Source organism: Aquarana catesbeiana, linkage group LG06, assembly GCF_042186555.1.
Source record: "Aquarana catesbeiana isolate 2022-GZ linkage group LG06, ASM4218655v1, whole genome shotgun sequence".
NCBI classification, from domain to species: domain Eukaryota; kingdom Metazoa; phylum Chordata; class Amphibia; order Anura; family Ranidae; genus Aquarana; species Aquarana catesbeiana.
This window is the reverse complement of record NC_133329.1, coordinates 190,591,316-190,615,025: the sequence shown is the minus strand read 5'-3', so window position 1 is coordinate 190,615,025 and position 23,710 is coordinate 190,591,316. Positions and strand designations below refer to the sequence as shown.

The 23,710-nt window shown below is 45.2% G+C and overlaps 1 protein-coding gene across 4 annotated transcripts in view; it reads right to left on the bottom strand.

The window, feature by feature from the left end:
- The window catches only part of GSPT1 (G1 to S phase transition 1), a 455,031-nt gene that overhangs the window by 349,786 nt on the left and 81,535 nt on the right, over positions 1-23,710 (bottom strand). For 3 of the 4 annotated variants that reach the window (XM_073591175.1, XM_073591172.1, XM_073591174.1), the window contains exon 3: positions 21,720-21,761. The exons of the other annotated variant lie outside the window; for it this stretch is intronic. In XM_073591175.1, the coding sequence (XP_073447276.1) occupies positions 21,720-21,761 (42 nt within the window). The remainder of the gene's footprint in view (positions 1-21,719; positions 21,762-23,710) is intronic. 4 annotated transcript variants of the gene reach the window in all.

Genomic DNA, 23,710 nt, shown 5'->3' with positions numbered 1-23,710 from the left:
CACCACATGAGGAGCAGCAGGGCATATTTTTGGGCACATTACATGGGGGAGGCAAAGCAGGACACATTATGAGTGCACCACTGGGCAAACGGTAGGGCACAGGGCAAATCATGGGGCACACAGTAAGGCACATTACATGGCACACAGCAGGACACATCACAGGGCATTGGGCACATCATTGGGGGCACAACAGGGCAGGGGGCACAACAGGGTTTATTATGGTTTACACAGTGGGGCACATTATTGAGCACAGCATGGGGCATCACAAGGGGCACAGGGCACATCAGGGGGTACACAGCAGGGCATGGGGTACACAGGGCCCATCACAGGGCACATCACAGGGCATGAGGCAAACAGGGCACATAGTTGGGCACATCAGGGGGGTACACAGCAGAGCACATTACAGGGCATGGGGTGCAGAGCAAGCCACATCACAGGGTATGGGGAACATCATGGGGCATACAGTAGGGCACAGAGCACATTAGGCGGTACACAGCAGGGCATGGGGCAAACAGTAAGGCACATCACAGGGCACATCAGGAGGTACACAAAAAACATCACAGGGCACATCAAGTGGTACACAGCAGAGCATGGGGCACATTGCAGGGCACAAACACAGGGCACACAGCAGAGTACATTACTGCTGCAGTGTCTCAGCACTGGGATCCTGCTGACTCAGCACGGTGTCTCTCGGGGAAGACATCAGAAATTTTGAGGCCCCTTACACAGCTTTAGGCCTGGGCCGCCCCGGGTCTGACCACCAACATTCCACAGGGCCCGCCCACTGGCCATCTCACCAAAACCGCCCACTGGCCAGGGGTGTACACATGTTGCAGCCGCAGCAGGCATTATACACCCTGTCATAATTACCAAGTGTGCCCTGCCAAGCATCACCCATTCAAATGAATGGGGCCACTCTGAAAACACCCTGCAACTGTGTGTGCAATGCATACAGTTGCAGCATGCTAGTGTTGGATCCAAGGGGTTTAAGCAGATGGTAAAAAGGCGATAAAATGCCTCCTCACCACCTGCTTTAGCCGGGGGGGGGGGGGGGGGGGGGGGCGCCCCACACAGGACGACACTGGGGGGGGCGCCCCACACAGGACGACACTGGGGGGGGGCGCCCCACACAGGACGACACTGGGGGGGGGCGCCCCACACAGGACGACACTGGGGGGGGGCGCCCCACACAGGACGACACTGGGGGGGGGCGCCCCACACAGGACGACACTGGGGGGAGGGCGCCCCACACAGGACGACACTGGGGGGAGGGCGCCCCACACAGGACGACACTGGGGGGAGGGCGCCCCACACAGGACGACACTGGGGGGAGGGCGCCCCACACAGGACGACACTGGGGGGAGGGCGCCCCACACAGGAAGACACTGGGGGGAGGGCGCCCCACACAGGAAGACACTGGGGGGAGGGCGCCCCACACAGGAAGACACTGGGGGGAGGGCGCCCCACACAGGAAGACACTGGGGGGAGGGCGCCCCACACAGGAAGACACTGGGGGGAGGGCGCCCCACACAGGAAGACACTGAGGGGGGCGCCCCACACAGGACGACACTGGGGGGAGGGGGGAAGCAAGCACACGGGGGGACAGAGAAGCACACAGGAGGACACGGGGGGAGGGGGGAGCCCCACAGGACGACGGGGGGAGGGGGGAGCCCCACAGGACGATGGGGGAAGGGGGGAGCCCCACAGGACGACGGGGGAAGGGGGGAGCCCCACAGGACGACAGGGGAAGGGGGGAGCCCCACAGGACGACAGGGGAAGGGGGGAGCCCCACAGGACGACAGGGGAAGGGGGGAGCCCCACAGGACGACAGGGGAAGGGGGGAGCCCCACAGGACGACAGGGGAAGGGGGGAGCACATAGGGGGACACGGAGTGCATCATGGGGCCTGCCGCGGTCCTGTTGGGGCCTGGGTCCCCTACATCTGTACTGGTTGCCCCCCCCCCACCCGATGGCAGCCCTGGTGTCCAAAAAAAATAAACGCAGAGGTGATCAAATTCCACCAAAAGAAAGCTCTATTTGTGGGGAGGAAAAAAAAAAAAAAAAAAAAAACGTAAATTTTGTTTGGGTACAACCTTGCACGACCGCGCAATTGTCAGTTAAATTGTCATTGCCGTATTGCAAAAAATGTCCTGGTCAGTAAGGGGGTCAATTCTTCCGAGGCTGAAGTGGTTAAAATAAGCAATACATAAAGGTCCCCTAACAAATACATACAGCATTATTCTAATAAGGACCCTCCCACTATACGGCATCATAAATACATCCAGAAGTATCCACTGCACAATACCAATGAAGAGGTAGGGGAAGTGGTGTAGCACAAAATATAAGTAGAGGAAATGTTCTTTTGCTGGACGAATCCAGCTGGGCCGGTACAGTGGGGCCATTTAATCTCCCACCAGATCCAGCTTCTGAGAAACCACTACAGCTGACAGGACGTAATTTGGGGATCAACAGTGGTCAGGCCGGGCAGGGGTCTCATATGTATATCATATGTAATTAGTCACAACCCCCAAAATCCCTTTTAAGAAGCCCTGGATAGAAAGAGCCCAACAGTGCCTTGATTCATTAAGCCCAACACAAAGCGAGCCAAGGTGACAGATTACAAGCTAGGTGAAAACTCAGGAACACGTGAAAGCAAGTAGGTACAGAAAACGTACAGCTTACACGTGTCCCACTTGTGCAAAGAGCACCTGGATCTGCCTGAGCTGCAGCCTAAATTAAAAAATCCAAAATCAAATGTTCGCTCCTCCACATGTGGCATCCAGTCAGCTACTACTGGAAGGAACTGCTATGAAGGCAATAGCTGGCCACTCACCTTCCTTTATGCCACAAATAAGGCTTGGAACCAGAGCCTCTGGCCCCAACCTGCATGGAGGAATTCAACTTGCATTAGCTCCTCCACCTCTAACATCCCGACAGCCACTACTTGAAGAAACCACCATTAGGGCACCAGCCAGCACCTCCTCCTTGCTGAAAATGAGGTTAGGAATTAAAGCCTTTGGTTCCTGGAAAAGATTTCACCCCTACTAGGATTAACGTCTGTGAATCATTCAAACAGGAACACGGCTAGATCACAAAATCATACGCAGCTGCCGCGTGTGCCCCCGCACCATACAGTGCACGCACCTAGACACCCCACCTGGGAATCCACTCTGTCTGTGCTAGTCCCTGTCAAGGGGGTGTGCCACCTCCAGACATGGCCTTTAAGCACAGAAGGAAAAAGGGAACCAAGCCACCTCCTTCCTGTACCGAGGACGGGGTTCTGGAGGGTAGTCTAGCAACCGCTACCAGCTGCTCTGAGAGGAGCCAGGTAGGTAAAAATGGGAGGAGAGAAAAAAAAAAAAAACACACACACATAGGCCTTCCTCACCCAGGTCCTAGGTGATGCATCTCCTCTGTGTATAAATAGAAAAAAAAAAAAAGAAAAGCGTCAATACCCAAGTGTATTTATTAAAACGATGGCAAAATGAAAATAAACATGCACTCACGTTCAAAAGACAAAAAAAAAAAAAAAAAAAATGTATTAATAGGTCTCCAGCAGGTGGCAACCTTCCAGGTGGTCAATGGTGAGTAAGCCCCTCCGCACCAAGGTGATGAAGGTGCTTAGAACCAGGAAGTTGACCAGGGGAACACCAGGTAGAGCCAGCAGGAGCAGCAGACTGTGTGTAGATCACATGGATAAGAACCACTGTGGGCAGCAGGGATGCTATGACTATGCATTTCAGGGTGTGGCCCCCTTTGTCAAAGCAAAACTTTAACAAACGGGGCCATACCCCCAAAGGCATAACCATGCCCATTATCACATGACATCACTGCCATTTTGTGGGCCTGCCACACTCCCCTGCTGCTCACAGTGGTTCCTATCCATGTGATATACAGTCTGCTTTTTCCTGGTTTTAAGCACTTTACATCACATCCATGCTAAGGGGCTTGCTCACCATTGACCACCTGGAAGGTTGCCACCTGTTGGAGACATATTGATATGCTTTTTAATATCTTAAACGTGAGTGCATATTTGTTTTTCATTTTGCCAACACACCCGGAGTCACCCCTTTCACCTAAAAGTACACAAAAGCAATCGCTGCTTGTTACCTCACCCTTCGGAGTTACCTGACTTATTCACCTTCACTGAGATGGATCCCTTGCCAGTCCCTAATTGGCTTACTACCAATGTCTCACTGAATCATCCAGAAGGTGCACCTCAACGAGCCCGAGACAATCGCTGATCCTGAAGGAACAAGCATGGAATGATGGATGCCTCTCAGCTGTAATATGTGGTTGTCACATCCTGGGGTATCTATACCAGTGTTTCTTAACTTCAGTCTTCAAGTTGCCCCAACAGTTAATGTTTTCAGGATTTCCCTCAGATGAAACAGCTGTAGTACTTACTGAGGCAGTAAAACTGATCAAATCACCTGTGCAAAATAATGGTGAGCCTGAAAACATGACCTATTGGGGCATCTTGAGAACTGGAGCTGAGAAACACTTGAAGAAAAGGGACACCCCCTCCTACCTGGAACACTTACTATTTAAGTAATTCAAGGCAGAACCCAACAGAAGGATTTCCTTTTTTTTATATTCTCCCTTTTGCAATGTCTTTGGCTCATATTGTATTCATTAGCGCTATAAAACTTTGCAACGCTATCGTTACCCACAATACTAGTTCACATAATGACCAACTCTCCAAGATAGGAGTATAGAGCCTCATACTAATGTTTCTCCCTGGACCCTTTCTAGCTCCACTGGGAGATCGTGTTATCGGGCATATTCTTTATGAGAGACAGTGGGACCCCCCCCCACGGTCTCATGGATGGGGGGACAGCTGAGACCAGCACCTCTCTCAGTAAGTGGTTACCCACCCCCCATCTTTCATCATTCCTTGTTCCTCATGGCCCTTACTATAAAAAGCGATTCAAATTGCAAATTTCCTTCCGGGAAGCCAAAAATTACCCCCTCTTCCCCTGTCAATCAAGGTGAATGGTCCCGTTCCCAGGGTACACCATTAGTCCCCAACAGGGTGACCTGCACGTGGAATTGCTCTCCCCACATTCATGAGACCTTAGGGTGGTTGGCTTTACCATTGCAGGGCCCCTTGACCTTCACTGACTTTCGCACCAGAGGGGCATCTCAAACAGAATACCAATTTGGCTGCTTTGTCATTTATCTGTGCTTTTGTTGGGAGAAAAGTATTTTTTACAGGTTACTAGGTTATGATTCAGTTTCTTCCCCCCCCCATTTGGGCTGGTGGGGGCCCCTTGGGTCAGGGCTCTCCATTTGAAAGTGCCTTACCGCTACCCACTCTAGGCCTTCTCTCCCCTGGTGGCAGTAAACTTGCTCTTGGAATATCAAGGAGCTAAAATCCCCATAGAAACAAACTAGTTGCCTCTGGAGACTCAGTGCTCAAATAGTCTTTTGCCAAGAGACTCACTTCAGAGCGGATAAAATCCCTAAACTTCACAGCAATTTCCCAGCGGTCTATCATAGCCTGTCCCCATCTTCCAAACCCAAAGGAACCAGTATTCTTATTGCCAAGTCCCTCCCTTGGCCACTTTCAAATGTGTACAGAGATCCAGAGGGCAGATTCTTTCTACTGAAAGGGAATTTATTCCCCCACTTTCACACTGGCTAAGTATATCTGCACAATACCAATCAAGTGAGGACTCTGGAATCCTCTTTCTACTCTTAATTCCTTCACAGAAGGATCTCATCTCCCCTTATCTTAGGATGAGACTTTAATATGACCATTAACCCCGCAAAGTCTCCTCTACGGGACTCACTTCCACCCCTGGAGGACCCAGGCTGCGCCTCAGGGATCTTCTCCACTCACATCAACTGGTTGACATTTGGAGGATTTTCCATCCTCAGGGAGATTTCACCTACCACTTCACCTCACGTGGCTCCGATTCCAGAATCTATTTCTTTCTCATCAAACAATCTACTATCCCTCTAATCTCTAAGGCCGAAATAGGTCATATTGCAATTTCAGATCATGTCCCGATTGTAACAGAAGTTAAACAACAATCTAGAACACCGATATGGCGACTAAATAAGTCACTGCTAAAAGACCCAGAAATTACAGCAGACATACTACACGAACTGAACATTTTTCCACAAATTAGAGATCTGTATAAAGTCCCCTTTCTTTGTGGTCTGCACACACGAGTTATCCACAGGATCTTTATGAAGCACGGACATGCGCTCAAACAAAGCAGAATGAAAACACTAGCTGACCTGCTTGATAAACTACACACTCTGGAGCGGGCGCACAAACTTAAAACAGGACTCTGTCCTGGAAATGGAACTTATGGAAGTACAGGAACTGATTAAGGAACACGGTTTACGAAGCCAAACATCTTCTTCGGGTCCGTCACTCATACTATGAATATGGCAACAAGTGCAGCCATATGTTGGCTAGAGCTCTAAAAACCCAAAATAGTATATAATTTGCATAAGCTTTGACTACCTCATCCGGTGCTAAAACACATTCCACCCCAGAGTTAGCAGATGTCTTCCACAAGTTTTATACAGATTTATACAAGTTGTGATCTACTCCTTCGACCTCTCAACACACTACTATACTTTCTGGAATAACGTGGAGGAACACAAATCTTTATCCCAACCACAAAAAAATAAAAAAAAAAATAAAAAAAAAAAAAAAAAGGCACTGTACAGGGTCATCCTGAATCGAGACCGTGGTTATTTAAAATATTAAGTTCCTGAGCGTATCCCAAAATGGTCTAATCTTAGGACACTCCCACCAAATATGTACAGTATATGGGAACCCTGTAACCCACAGCACCTATCCGGGACCGAGGGGTATGCAGCAGCCAGTTTCTTCAGGACCCTGTACCACCTGGATATACATTTATAATTAATCTTCTGCATTTAGGTTATGTGCCAAATTTAACATTACGCTTCTGTAGGTCAGTAAAAGGGCGATTTAACTATTTCTGATTCCCTAAAAAAAGTTCCTTAAAGAGTCCTGGGGTGACACCTCATTTATTCAGCAGTTTGTAATAAATAGATAGCAGACCTCTGTCAATAGGCTGTTTATACCAGAGGGATTCAGTCGTTCTGAAGCCCCATAAGTGAACGGTACAAAAATGTAATTGCTGAGGTCTCCAAATATTCATTGGGGACTTGCAATAAGCCTCTCAGATCCCCCAATGGGTGCAGTCTCCCATTCCTTACAAGCTTGAGGCAGCTGGTGTCTCCATCAGTCACCAAAAGACAGCGACTCGCCTGGAAGGCTTCAACGGAAGCCACCCAATGGTAGTAGGGGAGAGACTGATGGCGAGAGGGCTCCTTGTTTATTAGCTAAATCCCAAACCTCTAATTGTGCAAAACCAAAAGGGGCGTAGGCCATATCTCGGCCCGCCAGTGTCCTCCAGTACTAATCAGACCTTTTGAGTGACATATCTCCAACTAAGAATTCTAGTCAAGGCAATTGCCTTGTAATAATTCTGCAAGTTGGGAAGACCTTATAAGAATATGATACGCTAGTCTCAGTTTAGCCTTTCGCCAGTCTGTAAAGATCCAAACAGTAACAAAAAATGTTTTGGGAGTCGAATTGGTATTATCTGCATAGTATAACATTTTTGGCAACATAACCATCTTTAAAATGTTAATTCTTCCCAGCCAAGAAAAGGTAGCCCTGTCCCAGTCTGCCAGATCGATTAAAAAGGGTTATAAAAAGGTATTTTTTTTTTTTTTTTTTTTTTTTTAACCACTTCGCATCCAGGCCAATTCTGACACTTCGCTCCTACATGTCAAAAATCATAATTTCTTTGCTATAAAATTACATAGAACCCCCAAACATTATATATGTTTTTTTAGCAGAGACCCTAGAGAATACAATGGCAGTCATTGCAACTTTGTATCTTGCACGGTATTTGCGCAGCAATTTTTCAAACGCGTTTTTTTTTTAAAAAAAAAACAGTTTCATGCTTTAAAAAAAAAAAAACAAAACAGCAAAGTTAGCCAAATTTTTTTGCATTGTGTGAAAGATGAAGTTATGCTGAGTAAATAGATACCTAACAAATTGCACACACTCGTGGAATGGCGCCAAACTTTGGTACTTAAAAATCCCCATAGGCGACGCTTTAAAATTTTTTACTGGTTACATGTTTTGAGTTACAGTGGAGGTCTAGGGCCAAAATTATTGCTCTCGCTCTAACGTTCGCGGTGATACCTCACATGTGTGGTTTGAACACCGTTTTCATATGTGGGCGGGACTTACGTATGCATTCGCTTCTGCGTGCAAGCTCACGGGGACAGGGGCGCTTTAAAAAATTTTTTTTTTTTATTGTTAATTTTACTTAAAATTTTTTATTTTGACACTTTTTAAAAAATATATTTTTTTTTGATCACTTTTATTCCTATTACAAGGATCTTCTTTACAGTGAGATATGGGTCAATAAGACCTCACATCTCACCTCTAGGCTGGGAAGCCTAAAATAAAAAAAAAAAACCATCACCGCTTCCCAGCCGAAGCGGCGCCGTTTTTTTGAATGCAGAGGCCGGGCGTGACGTCATAACATCGCGCCCGGCCTCCGAACGATCATAGGGTCTCCGGCGACCATCTGGTCCGCCGGAAATCTCTATGATCCACATCCGGCGCCTCCGCTCTCCGACTCACCGATCGCTGAGGTGAGTCGGTAGCAGCACCGGAGGGCGGCGCCCGTAAGAACGATCAAGCGGCGGAACAGCCGCTATGATCGTTCTTATGGTGTACGGAATCGCCAGCTGAAAATGCCAGTATCTGAATGTCTGTAGCCTCAGGCATCATTCAGATATAACCCCTGAAAGTCGAGGCCGTCATATGACGGCCTCCGGATGTCAAGAGGTTAAACAAACATGTTATACTTACCTCCACTGTGCAGCTCATTTTGCACAGAGTGGCCCCGAACCTGGTCTTCTGGGGTCCCTCGGCGGCTGTCTCAGCTCCTCCCCACAAGAACTAAACACCTTCATGTGAGCTCTCTCGCATGGCGTTTAGTTCTTGCGGGCGCGCTCCCGTGACACAGCCGGCGGCTATAGCCGCTGACTGTATCACTCGGCCCCGCCCCCCAGCGCGCCGCGTCAATGGATGTGATTGACAGCAGCGCGAGCCAATGGCTGCGCTGCTTTCAATCCATCCACTCTAGCCAATCAACAGCCAGGCAGAGCGGCGAGAAGAGGATGTCGGGAGTGAGCGCGGGACTTTCGAGGGGTCAGGTAAGTACAACGGGGGGGGGGGGTTGGCGGCATGCATTAAGGTGAAAAAACGTGAACCTTTACAGCCCCTGTAGCCTCCCTGGCGGTATTCCCGAGTGTGGCTCGGGGTTAAAATTCAGTACCATTAGCGGTAACCCCGAGCCACACTCGGGATCGCATTGCAGGATCCTGGGGCGGCGTTACTTACCTTGTCCCCGGGATCCTGCGATGTCACCCGCAGTGTCCGAGGGCTCCGTCCTCCTCCGAAGCCTCTCCGTGCCAGGCTCCGTTCCCTGCGAGCGGCGCGACGCACGGGGGCGGAGCCTGGCGGCAAATTCAAAAAATAGTAAAAATCATAACACATACAGTACTGTAATCTTACAGATTACAGTACTGTATGAAATGCTTTCACATCCCTTTTGTCCCCAGTGCTTTGGCCCATGCCCTGCATGCAGTTTTATATGATATATACTGTTCTTTCTGCCTGGAAACTGGAGATTGTCCATAGCAACCAAAAAGTGTCCCTTTATGTCAAAAGTGGCTTTAGACCAGCTAGAAAACAGCGATAGTAAATTAGAACACTTGCAGAATTGAGCGATAGTGAATTGTGGGGAAATTTATTTTATTACTAATTTTTTTTTTTTTTTAATTATTTATTTTTATTATATTATAATTTATGTTTTTGTGTTTCAAACTTTATCATACCCGGGATATCTACTAGACTCTGGTTTGGACAGATTGAAGTGTGTTATTGTTAAGATTTACAGACCTACAATATAAAACGCCAAATTTCCATGCAAAATAATTGTACCGCTTTCAGCACCTAAAATCCGAAATAATCATACCGCCAGGGAGGTTAAAAGCGGAGTTCCACCCCAAAATGGAGCTATTGCTTTAAGGGAGGTGACCCCGACACGCCACATTTGGCATGTCATTTTTTTTTGGGGGGGGGGGGTCCCAGCTCCCACTTCCTCCCGCGGCACCGGAAGGGAGAACACCTCTCCCCCCTCCCTCTCGGCAATCATCTGGGACACGTCACAGGTCCCAGATGATTGCCCGGCCAGTCGCGGCGCCACAGAGAGGAGGGGGAGATGAGCGGGGCTTCGCTCTCCCGCATCACTGGACTGTGGGACAGGTAAGTGTCCGATTTTTTTTTTTTTCTAAGCAGAACTCCGCTTTAATTCTTTGGCGCGGAATATAATTTTCTTCGTATAAATTTAGATAATTCTCCTGTCAAGTTAATTCCCAGATACTTAAATCATTTATTCCATGCAAAGGAAAAAGATTGTTTAAGAGAATCCTCTATTTTGGGGTGAATATAATGGTAGGATTTTAGATTATTTTTTAAAATTAGACAGTGCTCCAAATTCCTTTCGGTCCACCATTAGGTTAGGTCAGAGATATAAAATAAAAGGTTGTCCGCATATGCAGAGAATATGTTCCGTGGGGCTTACTTTAAATCTGTGAATGCTAGGATTCTCTTTTATGTTGCATAGAAGCACCTCAATAACCAAGGCAAACTGCAGGGGTGACAAAGGGCACCCCTGCCGGGTGCCATTCTTTATTTCAAAGGAGGGGGAGAGGACACCATTGACCTTAACCCTGGCTGAGGGATTCCCGTACAAGGCCATAATCCAGCCCAACATTTTCAGCCTAAGGCATTCACAGGGTCTCCTCTAAAAATACCCAGTCTACCCCGTCGAATGCCTTTTCAGCATCTATGTATGTATGTATGTATGTATGTATGTATGTATGTATGTATGTATGTATGTATGTATGTATATGCATCAGAGGTTGAATCTGGTAAGTATTATCAGGCACTAAGATGAATTCAAATTTTAAAGAAGACCGTTTTGACGATCTTCAGACAGAAATGTAATATATTATGTATGACAGACTCCCTTGTAATATGCGGGTGGCTTGATAAAAGCGGCCTACTGTCACTTATGCTGGCAATACAAAAAGGTCTTCCTTAACCGTTTGCCGACCGCCTCACGCAGATATACTGCAGCAGAAGGGCTCGTACAGGCAAAACCACGTACCTGTACGTTTGCCCTTTAAGAGGCGGCCGGCACGCGTGCCCGCGGCAAGCTCTGTGAGTCGGGTCACGGGTCCCGCGGACTCCATCGCCGCGGGGATACCCGTGATCGCCTCACGGGGAGGAAGAATGGGGAGATGCTGATGTAAACACAGCATCTCCCGTTCTGCCTAGTGACAGTGTCACTTCATCTCTGCTCCGTCATCGGAGCAGAGATCAGTGACATCACACACACAGCCCATCCCCCTGACAGTTAGAAACACGCCCCTAGGACACACCTAACCCCTACACTGCCACCTAGTGGTTAACCCCTTCACTGCCAGTGTCATTTACACAGGAATCAGTGCATTTTTATAGCACTGATTGCTGTATAAATGACAATGGTCCCAAAAATGTGTCAAAAATGTCCAATGTGTCCGCCATAATGTCGCAGTCACGATAAAAATTGCTGATCGCCGCCATTTAAAAAAATAAATAAATAAGCCATAAAACTATCCCCTATTTTGTAAACGCTATAACTTTTGCGCAAACCGATCAATAATCACTCTTTTTTTTACCAAAAATATGTAGAAGAATACGTATTGGCCTAAACTAAGGAAAAATATTTTTTATATATTTTTGGGGGATATTTATTATAGCAAAAAGTAAAAAATAATGCGTTTTCAAAATTGTCTCTCTATTTTTGTTTATAGCGCAAAAAATAAAAAATAAAAACCACAGATGCGATCAATACCACCAAAAGAAAGCTCTATTTGTGGAAAAAAAGGACGCCAATGTTGTTTGGGAGCCACGTCGCACGACCGCGCAACTGTCAGTTAAAGCGACGCAGTGCCGAATCGCAAAAAGTGCTCTGGTCAGGAAGGGGGTAAATTCTTCCGGGGCTGAAGTGGTAAAAAAGAAAAAAAAAAAAAAGAATTTCATTTTAAGAACGTTCATAGATTTTCTAATCGTTAGTGGGGTCAAAAATATGTTTTAGCCCACTGTGACAATAGAATAGAAAACTTCATGGTCAAAGGAATTTTCAGATAGTATGAATGTCAACTGAAAAACTGAATGCAAGAGAAATTTTCAAAACGACATTCTTTCATTCAGCGAATGTACAAAGTTTTGTAATGAATATTCTCGTCTGAAAATAGCTACGTGTATGGCCAGCATAAGGCTCGGTTCACACCTATGCAGTTTGCCTTTGATCCCTTTCTGCAGTGCTTTTTGGTGTGCGTTTTTAAACACTCGATTTTGCTGAGAATTGCGTTTTGCATTTTTTTTAATGCTTTTTTTGGCCAATTTGTTGGGCATATTAATAAAAATGCAAAAGACGCACTACACGTTTTTCTGCAGCTTCTCTATTGAAGTCTATTGAACCAAAAAAAAATGTTTTTCCCTTGACCCTTTTCAAATACGCCATGGCTGAAAAAAAGCATAGATGTGAACGTGTCCCATAGGAACCCATGGTAAATGAACTGTAGTGCGTTTCTACAAAAAGCAGCAAAAAAAAAAAAAACAACGCATAGGTGTGAACCAGGCCTAAGATGTTTAGTAGAGAGAGATAGAAAGATTATATTAGACCCCTTCCACACCTAGGTGGTTTTCAGGCATGTTAGCGCTAGAAATAAAGCCTGTAAAGCACCTCCCATTCATTTCAGTGAGACACGCTTGCGGGACGTTAGGAAAAGTCCTGCAAGCAACATCTTTGGGGCAGTTTGGGAGCCCTGTATAGTTCTTAGGCACTTATTGACATGTATGGACGGTGTACTGAGCTGAGCGCTGCACTGTATTTCCGGATATGTAAACAAATAATGTGTTCTATATGTAGGCCAACTAATCGGCTGGCCGATTAATAGAATATGAAAAATAGTTGAGGTCCGTCCGTCGGTCAGTTGTCCGTCCGTCGATTAATCAATTAGTTGTCGACTAATCGATCAATTGGTTAAATCCATCGGGTCCAGGGCTTTTCTCTTTAGGGAGGCTCTTGGGGAGGTTACCAGAAAAAATTGTTTCCTTGTCAAAAAAGGACCAAGGGAATAAGTTGTATCGGCCCAAAAAAGGCTGTTTTGTAATGACAACAAAACTAAATTCAAGTCCCAAGGGTTCAGGGGTTGCTTAACTGGAGATTAAGCTGAGTGACCCCCCGAGGCGAAGCAAGTGGTCTTTGAAATAAGGCAGAGAACTGTCTTTAGAGAGCACTCAAGGCCAGCTCTATTTCTCACCCCATGTGCTGAAAAAAAATCAAGGACTCTACCTAGACTTATTTCCTGGAGTGCAGCTCCTGGTTTCACACCAGGAGACATATGTTTCCCAGACTCCATAATATATAACCATGGAAAACTACCGAACCTGACAGCCCACGCTTCTTCAGAGTGTGGTTCTCAATAGCCAAACCATTAAACTTAGCGTTTGTAAAGTAGGATGGAATACCGGACCTTACGAAAGGTATGACTGTGGCGGTAGGGTCTATGGGTCCCCTACTGTCATCTTTACTATCCCTGCATACCAAGATTTCCTGGGCCCCGCTGAAGGCCACAAGAATCACAGACTTTCCTTCCTGCTTGATCCTGCGAAGAAGTTGTGGACGCAGGCTGAATAGGAGGGAATGCACAAATCAGTGAGAACCGATTCCACAGGAATAGCAAGGCATCCATTCCGCATGCTAGCGGATCCTTTGTTCTTGACAAAGTTGTCAATCTTATTTGTTGATCCTGGATGCAAACAGATCTACGTCTGGGATTCCCCATCCTTGACATATTAACAGTAAGATATCGGAGTGAAGGAACCATTCTCCCAGGAAAAACTGCTGGCGACTCTAGTCCACCTGACAAATTTTCTATTTCTAGAATGAAAACTACCGATAAGCAAAGTACATTGTTTTCTTCCCAAGATAGGATAAGCTTTACCCTTCTCTAGGCCGCACAACTTCTTCTGCCCCCTTGGCGATTGATATAGACCATTGCTGTGGAATAAACGGATTGACTCCTAGCAGGACAATACCTTAAACTAAACGTTCAAAACAAAAAATGATAACATAAGATGATATGTCTACATATGTGATGGACCATCAGTCCATATGTATTTTCCCTTTTTTTTTTTTTTTTTTGATCTTGTATATCAATTGAGCCCCTGCTCCATCTATGCTCTGCTCGCCTTTTCCTACATGAGCAGTCATTATGGCTGCTGCCGCAGCCCACGTACCAGGGTTCTCTTCCCTAGATGTGTCTTCCCGGCAAGGTAAGGCGGGGGGGAGGGCACCTTGCATGGCCGGCTCCTCCTCCCCCTTTTCCCCATTGGATACCCAGGCTGGTCCTGGCTACCACGTTGGGGATTTCCTCCTTGCCGGCGGCGTTCAGGGACATCCCCGGACGTTTCCGCTCACTGCGCATGCGCGGGGCCCCGCGCATGCCACGTGATGCGGACGCGTCACGCAATTGCGACGGCGATGACGTCAGTGGACGGAGTCTCGACCCGCCCTGAACGCCGGGGGGGCCACACGAGGCCGCCTACGGCTGCCATGCCCCCAAGCACGGTCCCCCTTGAGTGGTCCTATCGGATGGGGCGTCCGCACCTGCCATCAATTAACCCTCGTCGGATACACGCCCTAAATCAAGGGCATATATACCTTTCCATCCTTTTCCACACTATGCCGAGTATCCTCTCGTTTGGTTGGTGGCTCACTCTGCAGTCTCACTCTGTAAGTACACATTATGACAAATTGTTTTCGCACTGTCGTTGTCCCATATATAATACTTGGTCTATTACAATGACCATACATACATTTTAAATACTTGAATGTATACAACATTTTTCTATTCTATATTTTCAGACTTGCTAAATGCTAACTTGGACGGGCGTTTATTGAGCCCAGTTCAAGGTTGTGACCAATCCCGGGCCAGGTCACACCCAAGTGCAAGCACATAGGGCAACACAGTGCGGTCTCTACACTTATTTTCACCTTGTCTACTAGGTAATATACCTCGTTCACTTGTCTTTCTCTTTTTTCTTCCCACATGTGGGCACCCTCTCACCATTTTTTCTCTTTTTTTATTCACTCATCACCTACACTACCTTTGGTTCACATTTCCTGTGTGTTCACTTTTTACACATCCTTGTTGCCCACACCAGGGATCTACGGTTTTTTGTTTCCACACTTTCCTCCACTTTTTACATCTAATGCCGCGTACACACGGTCGGACTTTTCGTCTACAAAAGTCCAACGGACGCCGACGGACTAAAGCTGGCTGGTAATCCGATCGTGTGTGGGCTTCTCCGGACTTTCAACTGACTTTTTTAGCCTCAAATCCGACGGACTTTAGATTTGAAACATGCTTCAAATCTTTACGTCGTAACTACGACGGACCCCGAAATCCGCTCGTCTGTGTGCTAGTCCGACGGACAAAAACCCACGCTAGGGCAGCTATTGGCTACTGGCTATGAACTTCCTTATTTTAGTCCGGTGTACGTCATCACGTACGAATCCGTCGGACTTTTGTGTGGTCGTGTGTAGGCAAGTCCGTTCGTTAGAAAGTCTGCTGCAAGTCCGCCGAAAGTCCGCCGGAAGTCTGTCGGACAGGCTGTCGGACTTTTGTAGACGAAAAGTCCGACCGTGTGTACGCGGCATAAGTGTTACTCTTCACCACCAACACTGACTATTCTATTCACATCCCTTACCTATATGGTTGAGGTTTCTTTTTGGCATCAATTACTCTTTCCTATTTCACATACCCTACGCATGCACTCTGCGATACTCTCTATACTTAAAGATGTATTATAAATTACAAGTATGAATATATATATATATATATATATATGTGTGTACATACATATGCGTGTAGGTTTTTACACACACACATACACACCCAGTATATGAAGGCTATGGCCAGCTCAATAGGTGCATACATGTACCTATGGCAGTTTACAACCAAGCAGATACATATATATATACACTCTCTAAACTTAACGTTGGAGTGCATACAATGTATATCATTTCGAACTGTTTTTTCCTTCCTGGGTTATTGCTGCAGGTGTCCTCCCCATCGGATTGACCGTGGAGTCCGTGCCATAGATAGGGGGTGCTTCACAGTGTGATCTCTTGTAAGCCACATCTTTGGGATCTTCCCCTGGGATTGGGGGCTGCGGCGGTGTGCCATGGGACCTCTGGGGGAAGGTGAACAGGCAACTCTTTGATTTTAAGGGGATCTCTCTAACAGAAAGCTTTTCGCTCTAGGACACTCATCATTGGGTAATTATGCCATGTCAATGTGTGATATACTTATTTAATTTTTGACATATGCACCTTTGTGGTATAATTTTAGCAGATTGACCTTTGAAGAAGACCTGGAATATATAGGTCGAAACGCGTCAGGTCTACAATCCAGATATTTGTCAACACATATGCAATGTTGTTATGAATACGTGCTTACATTGTATGTGTTGAGTGTCATGTGATTTGTAAACACTCTGTATTGGAGCTCATTTTTTAACCAGTGTGTTGAAGCTACTTTTGTACAATAAAATTTATCTACTTTTACATATTGGCCTCCTACCTTCCTCTTTGCTGCCTAAAAACCCCACTTGGGGAATCCTTTCCTTTTTGTCTTGATCACCAGGGGTGAGCAGCACTCCCTTCCATTCCCTGTGTCCCCCCCCTTTTTTTTGGTAAACTAAACGTTCAGGCCTCAGAACCAAGTGTTCTGCCTGAATTTGAAATAATGGGCAAGGCCATTTCTCCTGGACAGCTGCCTCTTTCAGGAACCTGAAAGAAAAAAGGTTGGAATATGGTGATTCTATTTCCCAGGTAACTGAAAGAAGGATTTTCCCCTTCACAGATTTTTGGATGTTGTTAACCATAAACTGAGGCTCCGGTGCACTCAGCCTACTGCACCTGGTATTTCCAGGTGGTCTTTTATCCAGGTACTAACCAGGCCTGACCCTGCTTAGCCTCCAAGATCGGACGAAATCGAGCGCTATCAGGGTGATGTGACCATAGGCTTTGGAGTCAGACACATTGGGAATATAGAGCTTGAATTCTCTGTTTAAAGCTGATATTCTAGACTGCTGCAAAGCAGTATCCTAAGACTGAGCATAAAGAACGGCCTCGAATGAAGCCGCCATCTTTCCCGACAACCTCACGCAAAGTTGAATAGGAGAAAACAAACATCTTGCTTCGACTACCTAGATCAGACCTTCATGGTGCTGATTTTAGTCTGGGGTACGAATACCCTTTTCCGGGTGTACCTATGATCAGACCCAAGTATTTGAGAATCCGACCTAGATATTCCAGTTAGTCAAATGTGGTGACCATACTTTTGGTCTAAGCGGGCTACCAACTGGTCTAACAAGAATAGATCGACTAGGTAAACCATAATCGTTATACCTTGGGCCCTTAATCTGGCTAGAAAAGGAGCCAGAACCTTGTACTCTAGGTGTAGCAGCTAGATCAGAAAGCAGAGTTACACACTGAAAAAGAAGATTTTCCACTTTGAAAGAAAATATTACTAGTGAGTGAGGAAATAGGCATATGGAGATATGCATCTTCATGCAGAAAAGGGAGAGATTATTTTTAGCAACTGAATTTTAGATTTTTGAGATCTAGAATGTCCATTTGGATTTAACCAAAATTCCAATCTCTGCTCTTACATGGGGTCACCATGAACACTTTTTGCCAAAATATGGTCCAATGCTAGAGTGAAAGATTATTTTTCTCTGGATCCTTAGGAACGTTTGATCTGAGAAAACGAGGAGACAAACTCTCGGAACTCCAGTTTGTACGTTGGAGCTATTGAGGAAGTCCCCCATTTGTCTTGACATTCCTTCTGCCAGATCGCTGAGAACTGTAGAAGAATTCTCCCTATTGAGCAAGCGGGGGCACCTCCTCATAAGGAGGCTACAGTATCTTGTAAGCTTCCCCCCTCAAACCCTCTTTTGTTCCTGGGGTTAACCCTGAGGATTACCCTTTGAACCTGATGGTAAAGGCTGTTGTGACGGCCTGGAGGCTGATGCCCCTGGCACAGAAGAATGAACTTTGAAATAAAAAACACAATTAGTCCTTCATTTAAAAGGCAAAAGGGGCATCTTTCTTTTGCTAGAAATTCTTTGGATATATCCAAAATATCCTCAGATAGCCGTCTTACCGCAAAAGGGAAGACTAGCCAGGAGCTTTTTGCATGACACTTAGCGAAGGCGCAATCTGTCATAGCAACTATTACAAACATAAAGCTGCCTCCTGGACCTGCTGAGCAGGATACCTTAAAAACACCTGTTAAAACTGGTTTCTCAATGATTAACCAATTACTGTCAGCGCAGGCTGAGACACTCAACCTGCCAGAGAAAAAGTGTTTTTTCTTGCTTTTTTGTTTTTTTAAATAGGGATCCAATGGATAAAAGGTTGGAATTCCTAAGTATTTAAGTAATGTCTGCCAGACAAGTCAAACTTACTCACAAAGAATATAGTAGCATTAATTGCTGGTATACCCCGCTTAGTGAATGTTTTCTACCATAGGATAAAGTGTGAAAAACTTTTTAGAATGGAATAATGCTTATCTGGGTGATCCTCCAGATACAAAAAAATTTTCCCAACAATGAATGGACAGGAAAAAGCATGCAAACATACAGATTGTGAAGCTGACCTTCCCGCAATTGAAACCTCAGAAGAGGAGTCATCAGCCTCACCACGGTCCCCTGAGGGAATAGTCTTCTCCTGCCCCTAGATATGACATTAGTATCAATAGCAAACAGATTCATTCACAATATTTATCACAATATTTATATAGTTCGTATAGGTGCTCACCAAAACTTTTTGGCACTGACAATGCGACAAATGCAACAGAGAAAGCAGAGATGGGTCCCCATTCAGTGATGGAGCGGCGATGTCAGAATTACCACCTTGGTCTGATGGGCGTCAGATCGTATAAAGAGCTCGATTGGTATTTTTAGATTACTTTCGGTTGAAACAATCGTGCCCTTTATACTAGAGGTCGACCGATATATCGGCCGGCCGATATATCGGCTGATATTTGGCTTTTTTTACTTAATCGGCATTAGCCGATTGTGCTGATAAAAAAAAGCCGATAATAGCTTCAGCGGGACTTGCAAATGACTTCTGTAATTGAAGTCAATGCAAGTTGTCTGAAGTTTGTCTTCTCTCCCCCTCTGGGCAGCCTGCCAAATCTGATAAGAAGATACATTTGTATCTCTTTCAGTTTATTTTATCAATGAGCTGAACTCTGTGTGGAGAAGTTCTCAGTTTAACCATTTAAAGACTAAATCTTTTCTGACATTTGTTGCTTACAAGTAAAAATCCTGTATTTTCTGCTAGAAAATCACTTGGAACCCCCAAACATTATATATATTTTTTAGCAGAGACCCTAGGGAATAAAATAGCGGTTTTTGCAATATTTTATGTCACACGGTATTTGCGCAGCGGTCTTTCAAACGCAATTTTAAAAAAAAAAATTAATGAAAAAAAAAAAAAATAAGCAGTAAAGTTGGCCCATTTTTTTTCGTCCAAAAGTTTTGATTACCTGTTTTTGTGTATTTAATATTTAAGATATAGTTTTTTTTTTTCATCTAAATTATACATACAAGTGAACTGATTGGAGGTTTGTTTTGTTTAATAAATGTTTAAATGTAAAAAAATTTCTGTATTACTTAAGGTTGCTTTCACACTGGAGCGGGCATGCGTTGACGGTAAAACAGTTAGTTTTAGCGGCGCTTTACCGTCATTTTAGCGGCGCTATTCGGCTGCTAGCGGGGCGCTTATAACCCAGCTAGCGGCCGAGGAAGGAGTTAAATGCGCCCATGAAGCGCTGCTGCCGAAACGCTTTGCAGGCGCTTCGGCAGCGGTGCACATTCGTTTCAATGGGCAGGAGTGGTGGTATACACCGCTCCAAAGATGCTGCTTGCAGGACTTTTTTTTAACATCCTGCCATCGCATCGCCTCAGTGTGGAAGCACTCGGGCTTTCACACTGAGACTGCAGGGGAGCCGTTTTACAGGCACTATTTTTAGCCCAAAAGCGCCTGAAAAACGCCCCAGTGTGAAAGGGGTCTAACTGTTAGATTTTATGAGATGAAGGGGAAAAAAAAAAAAAAAAAAAATCGGCCCAATATATCGGCCCAAAAAAATCGGCATCATATATCGGCCATCACGATTTCTAAATATCGGCATCGGCCAGAGAAAAACCCATATCGGTCAACCTCTACTTTATACGGTCCCACGCTCATCAGACCAAGGTGGCGATTCTGACATTGCTGCTCCATCACTGGATAGGGATCCATCTCTACCCTCTCTGATGTTGCGATTGTCTCATTTGTCAGTACCAAAAAGTTTTGGTGAGCACCTATACTAACTATATAAATATTGTTAAAGAATCCATTTGCTATTGATACCAACGTCATATCTTTTTGTAACGTCAACATTGATATAGATGCATGTAGAGCTGCCCCGAAGAAGCAGCGCATTAGTCTGTGAAACGCATTGGCTATCCACATATGCAAGCATCTGTTCAGGTCTTCTGGGCCGAGTATCAATTGTGGCCAAATAGGTATATGCCTGAATGTTATTAATGTACAAATTTTATATTATGTATATTTTGTAATAAATTTATATTTTACCAATACCCCTATGGTTGTGCTTACCTCACTGACAGACAAATCTATCCGTTAAAATGCCATTACTATATGAGAGAGTGATACTCCCTCTTATTTTTTCATTTATACATTAGTGATTTCCAGGAGCAACGCAGTTGCTAAGTGTTAGCACTTCTGCCTGGCAGCACTAGAGTTGTCGGTTTGAATCCCAATCACATTACTAGCTGATTTGAGCTTGCATGTCCTCCTTTGCATGGGTTTCCTCCCACACTCCAAAGACATACTGATAGGTTAATTGGATCCTGTCTAAAGAAGGGAAAGCTATGGTAATCCTTACATTTGGATATTTCAGCCAAAGGCATCTTATCCTGATCATTAACTGGATCCTGTCTAAATTGACCCTAGTATGATTTTGTATGAATACAAGTTAGGGACCTTAGGATTGGAATCTCCTTGAGGGCAGGGACTGATGTGAACATACAATCTGAATGTAAAGCGCTGCATAAATTGCCAGCGCTATATTTAAACCTTTAATATAATTTGTCATTTAACTTTATGTGATCTTTGAGGTCTGTTCACAATATTGGTTGCCCATTCGCTACTTCTGCAGAAGGAGAGGCGCAAAATTGTTTCCCACTGATTAGACCAGGATTGTGCATTTTAGGACACATTTGACTTTCCCCAGTATGCTGTCCAAAGCACACATGCACACACACGCTACTCCTTATGATGGCCATACACATAGAATCAGATTCCTCTATCCATGCTACAGAGTTAAGAAATGTCTCTGATGAACACTTTTTATATAGTCAATATAAAAATTACTACAGTCCCTAGAATACACACACAAAATACAAACAACTTGCATTGTACTAGCCATGTAATTACTTACCAACAGGTTCAGAAATCTCCATGCCTATAGCAGCATTGGAACCTAGAAGAAATCAAAAAAAATTTGACATTGTCAAATACATATGCCAACAGATATTTATTCCATTAGACTATTTCAAATCAGCTTCAAGCACACACCATGCAAAGGGCAAAATGACTAAGCCTCAAGCTCTAAAAACACCCAACAAGAGAAATCCCATTAAATTTCAATGGTCCCTGTTCACATCTGAGCGTTCTGTCACCTAAAGCAAAACGCCCGTTGCTCAAAAAAGTACAGGATCTTCTTTTTTGGCAGATTACAGGAGTTTTTCATTCTTTTACATTGGTGACCTTTTGACCTGTGCAAAAATCGCATGACTTTCTGCCTAAAACAATGCACTCAGGTGTGAACGGAACCTTAATGTCAGAAAGGTTGTGTACTGGCTATTTTTGCTACATTTACAGTTAATAATCTTATTTGGAAACTACCAATACCATCAACTCACTAAGTTATGAAGATGAACACACAACAGGGCACTAGATTCAGATTTTCTAGAAGTCTCTGAACTAGTCTTGGAGGAGTGAGCGCCTGGGGTATCAGGAGACTCTCTACCTAGAGGCTAAGGGAGCCTTAAGTACCAATGTCAACAGCAGCAGAGCTGCTCAACGTAGCCAGGTGGGCTAGCATTGTACATTACCTGTTACTTTGTGAAGCTGAAACCTGTGGGAAACCTTGTAAAAAGACATTTTTTTAAATGGGCTGCCACGCCCAAAGGCTGCATTCACACTACAACACTTTGAATTGGGGGAAGATTTGCAGCACAAAGGTGTGAATGACAAAACACGTGACATGCATTCGAGATTCCATTCATTTGAAGGACAACTCAAATCGCGGTGCGGGTCTGCTGCAATTGTCGCCCAAAAGTAGTTTTTGAAAAATTTTTGGCTGCGATTGCAGCACGATTTATCACGGCAGACCCGATTCTAAACGATGTAGTGTGAATACAGCCTTAAACCAAAGTACTGACATGGACTCATTTGACAAATGCACCCATCAGGAAAGCCAAGCACCTCCAGTTCACATTATGTACATATATATTTTGTTTCAGTTTAAATACACTTTAATGTGCTCAGTGAAGGACATAACCATAATAAACTGGATTTTTCAGCACATACACAGAAATAGCATTTTATCATTGCCTTGCCCACCACTTTGAACTAGAGGATCAGACCTCTGCTTCTACCAGTGCCGTTTACAGTCTTGGGTCCTCGCCCATTTCCTTCTCTCCCCACGCAGCTCAAACAACTTCCCACACCCTCAACGCCAACCCCCCTCCCGACAATAAACCCCCCCCCCCCTGTCCTCGATCCTCTCACCCTGCAGCACCAGTCTTGGCACCCCCCCTTGGTACTGATAACTCACTGTGTTCATTCATAATTGAAGCATAGTAAACATGGTTTACAATGCTTTCAGCTTGTGAATGAAGAGGAAGCCTCTGTACAAAAAGCGCTCCTGTTTACTTAGCGTAGAGATGATTGTGAATCTGTGTCAGGCTCAAAAGTGAGACAAAGTCTGATTTAGAACCCCGATATTTCACAAAAGTGGTGCGCATTTCTAAAAGCAGGTTTTTACCCTCATGCATTCTATGAAAACTACCGGAGGGCAGCTACATCCACCAGCACTGCCTTATACTCACCTGAGCCCAATCTCAATCCAGCAATGTGCACAAAAGCCAAGGCTCTTTCAGCTCTCTCACCACTCATTGGCTTAGGTCAATCACAGCCGGTGAGGATGGAGCATAGGCAGGCCATGCTGTGATTTGTGGATGCATAAAAGCGGCTCAGGAGCGAGCTAGGAGGGCCCGTGGCGAGGGGAGGAGCTGACGGGGAACCCAAGAAGAGGAGGATCAGGGCTGATCCATGCTTTTCCAGAGCATAACTTTTTTTTTGTTTTTTTTTTGTTTTTTCTTAAAAATAACAAACAAGTTAGACTTACCGGTAACTTGTTTTCCA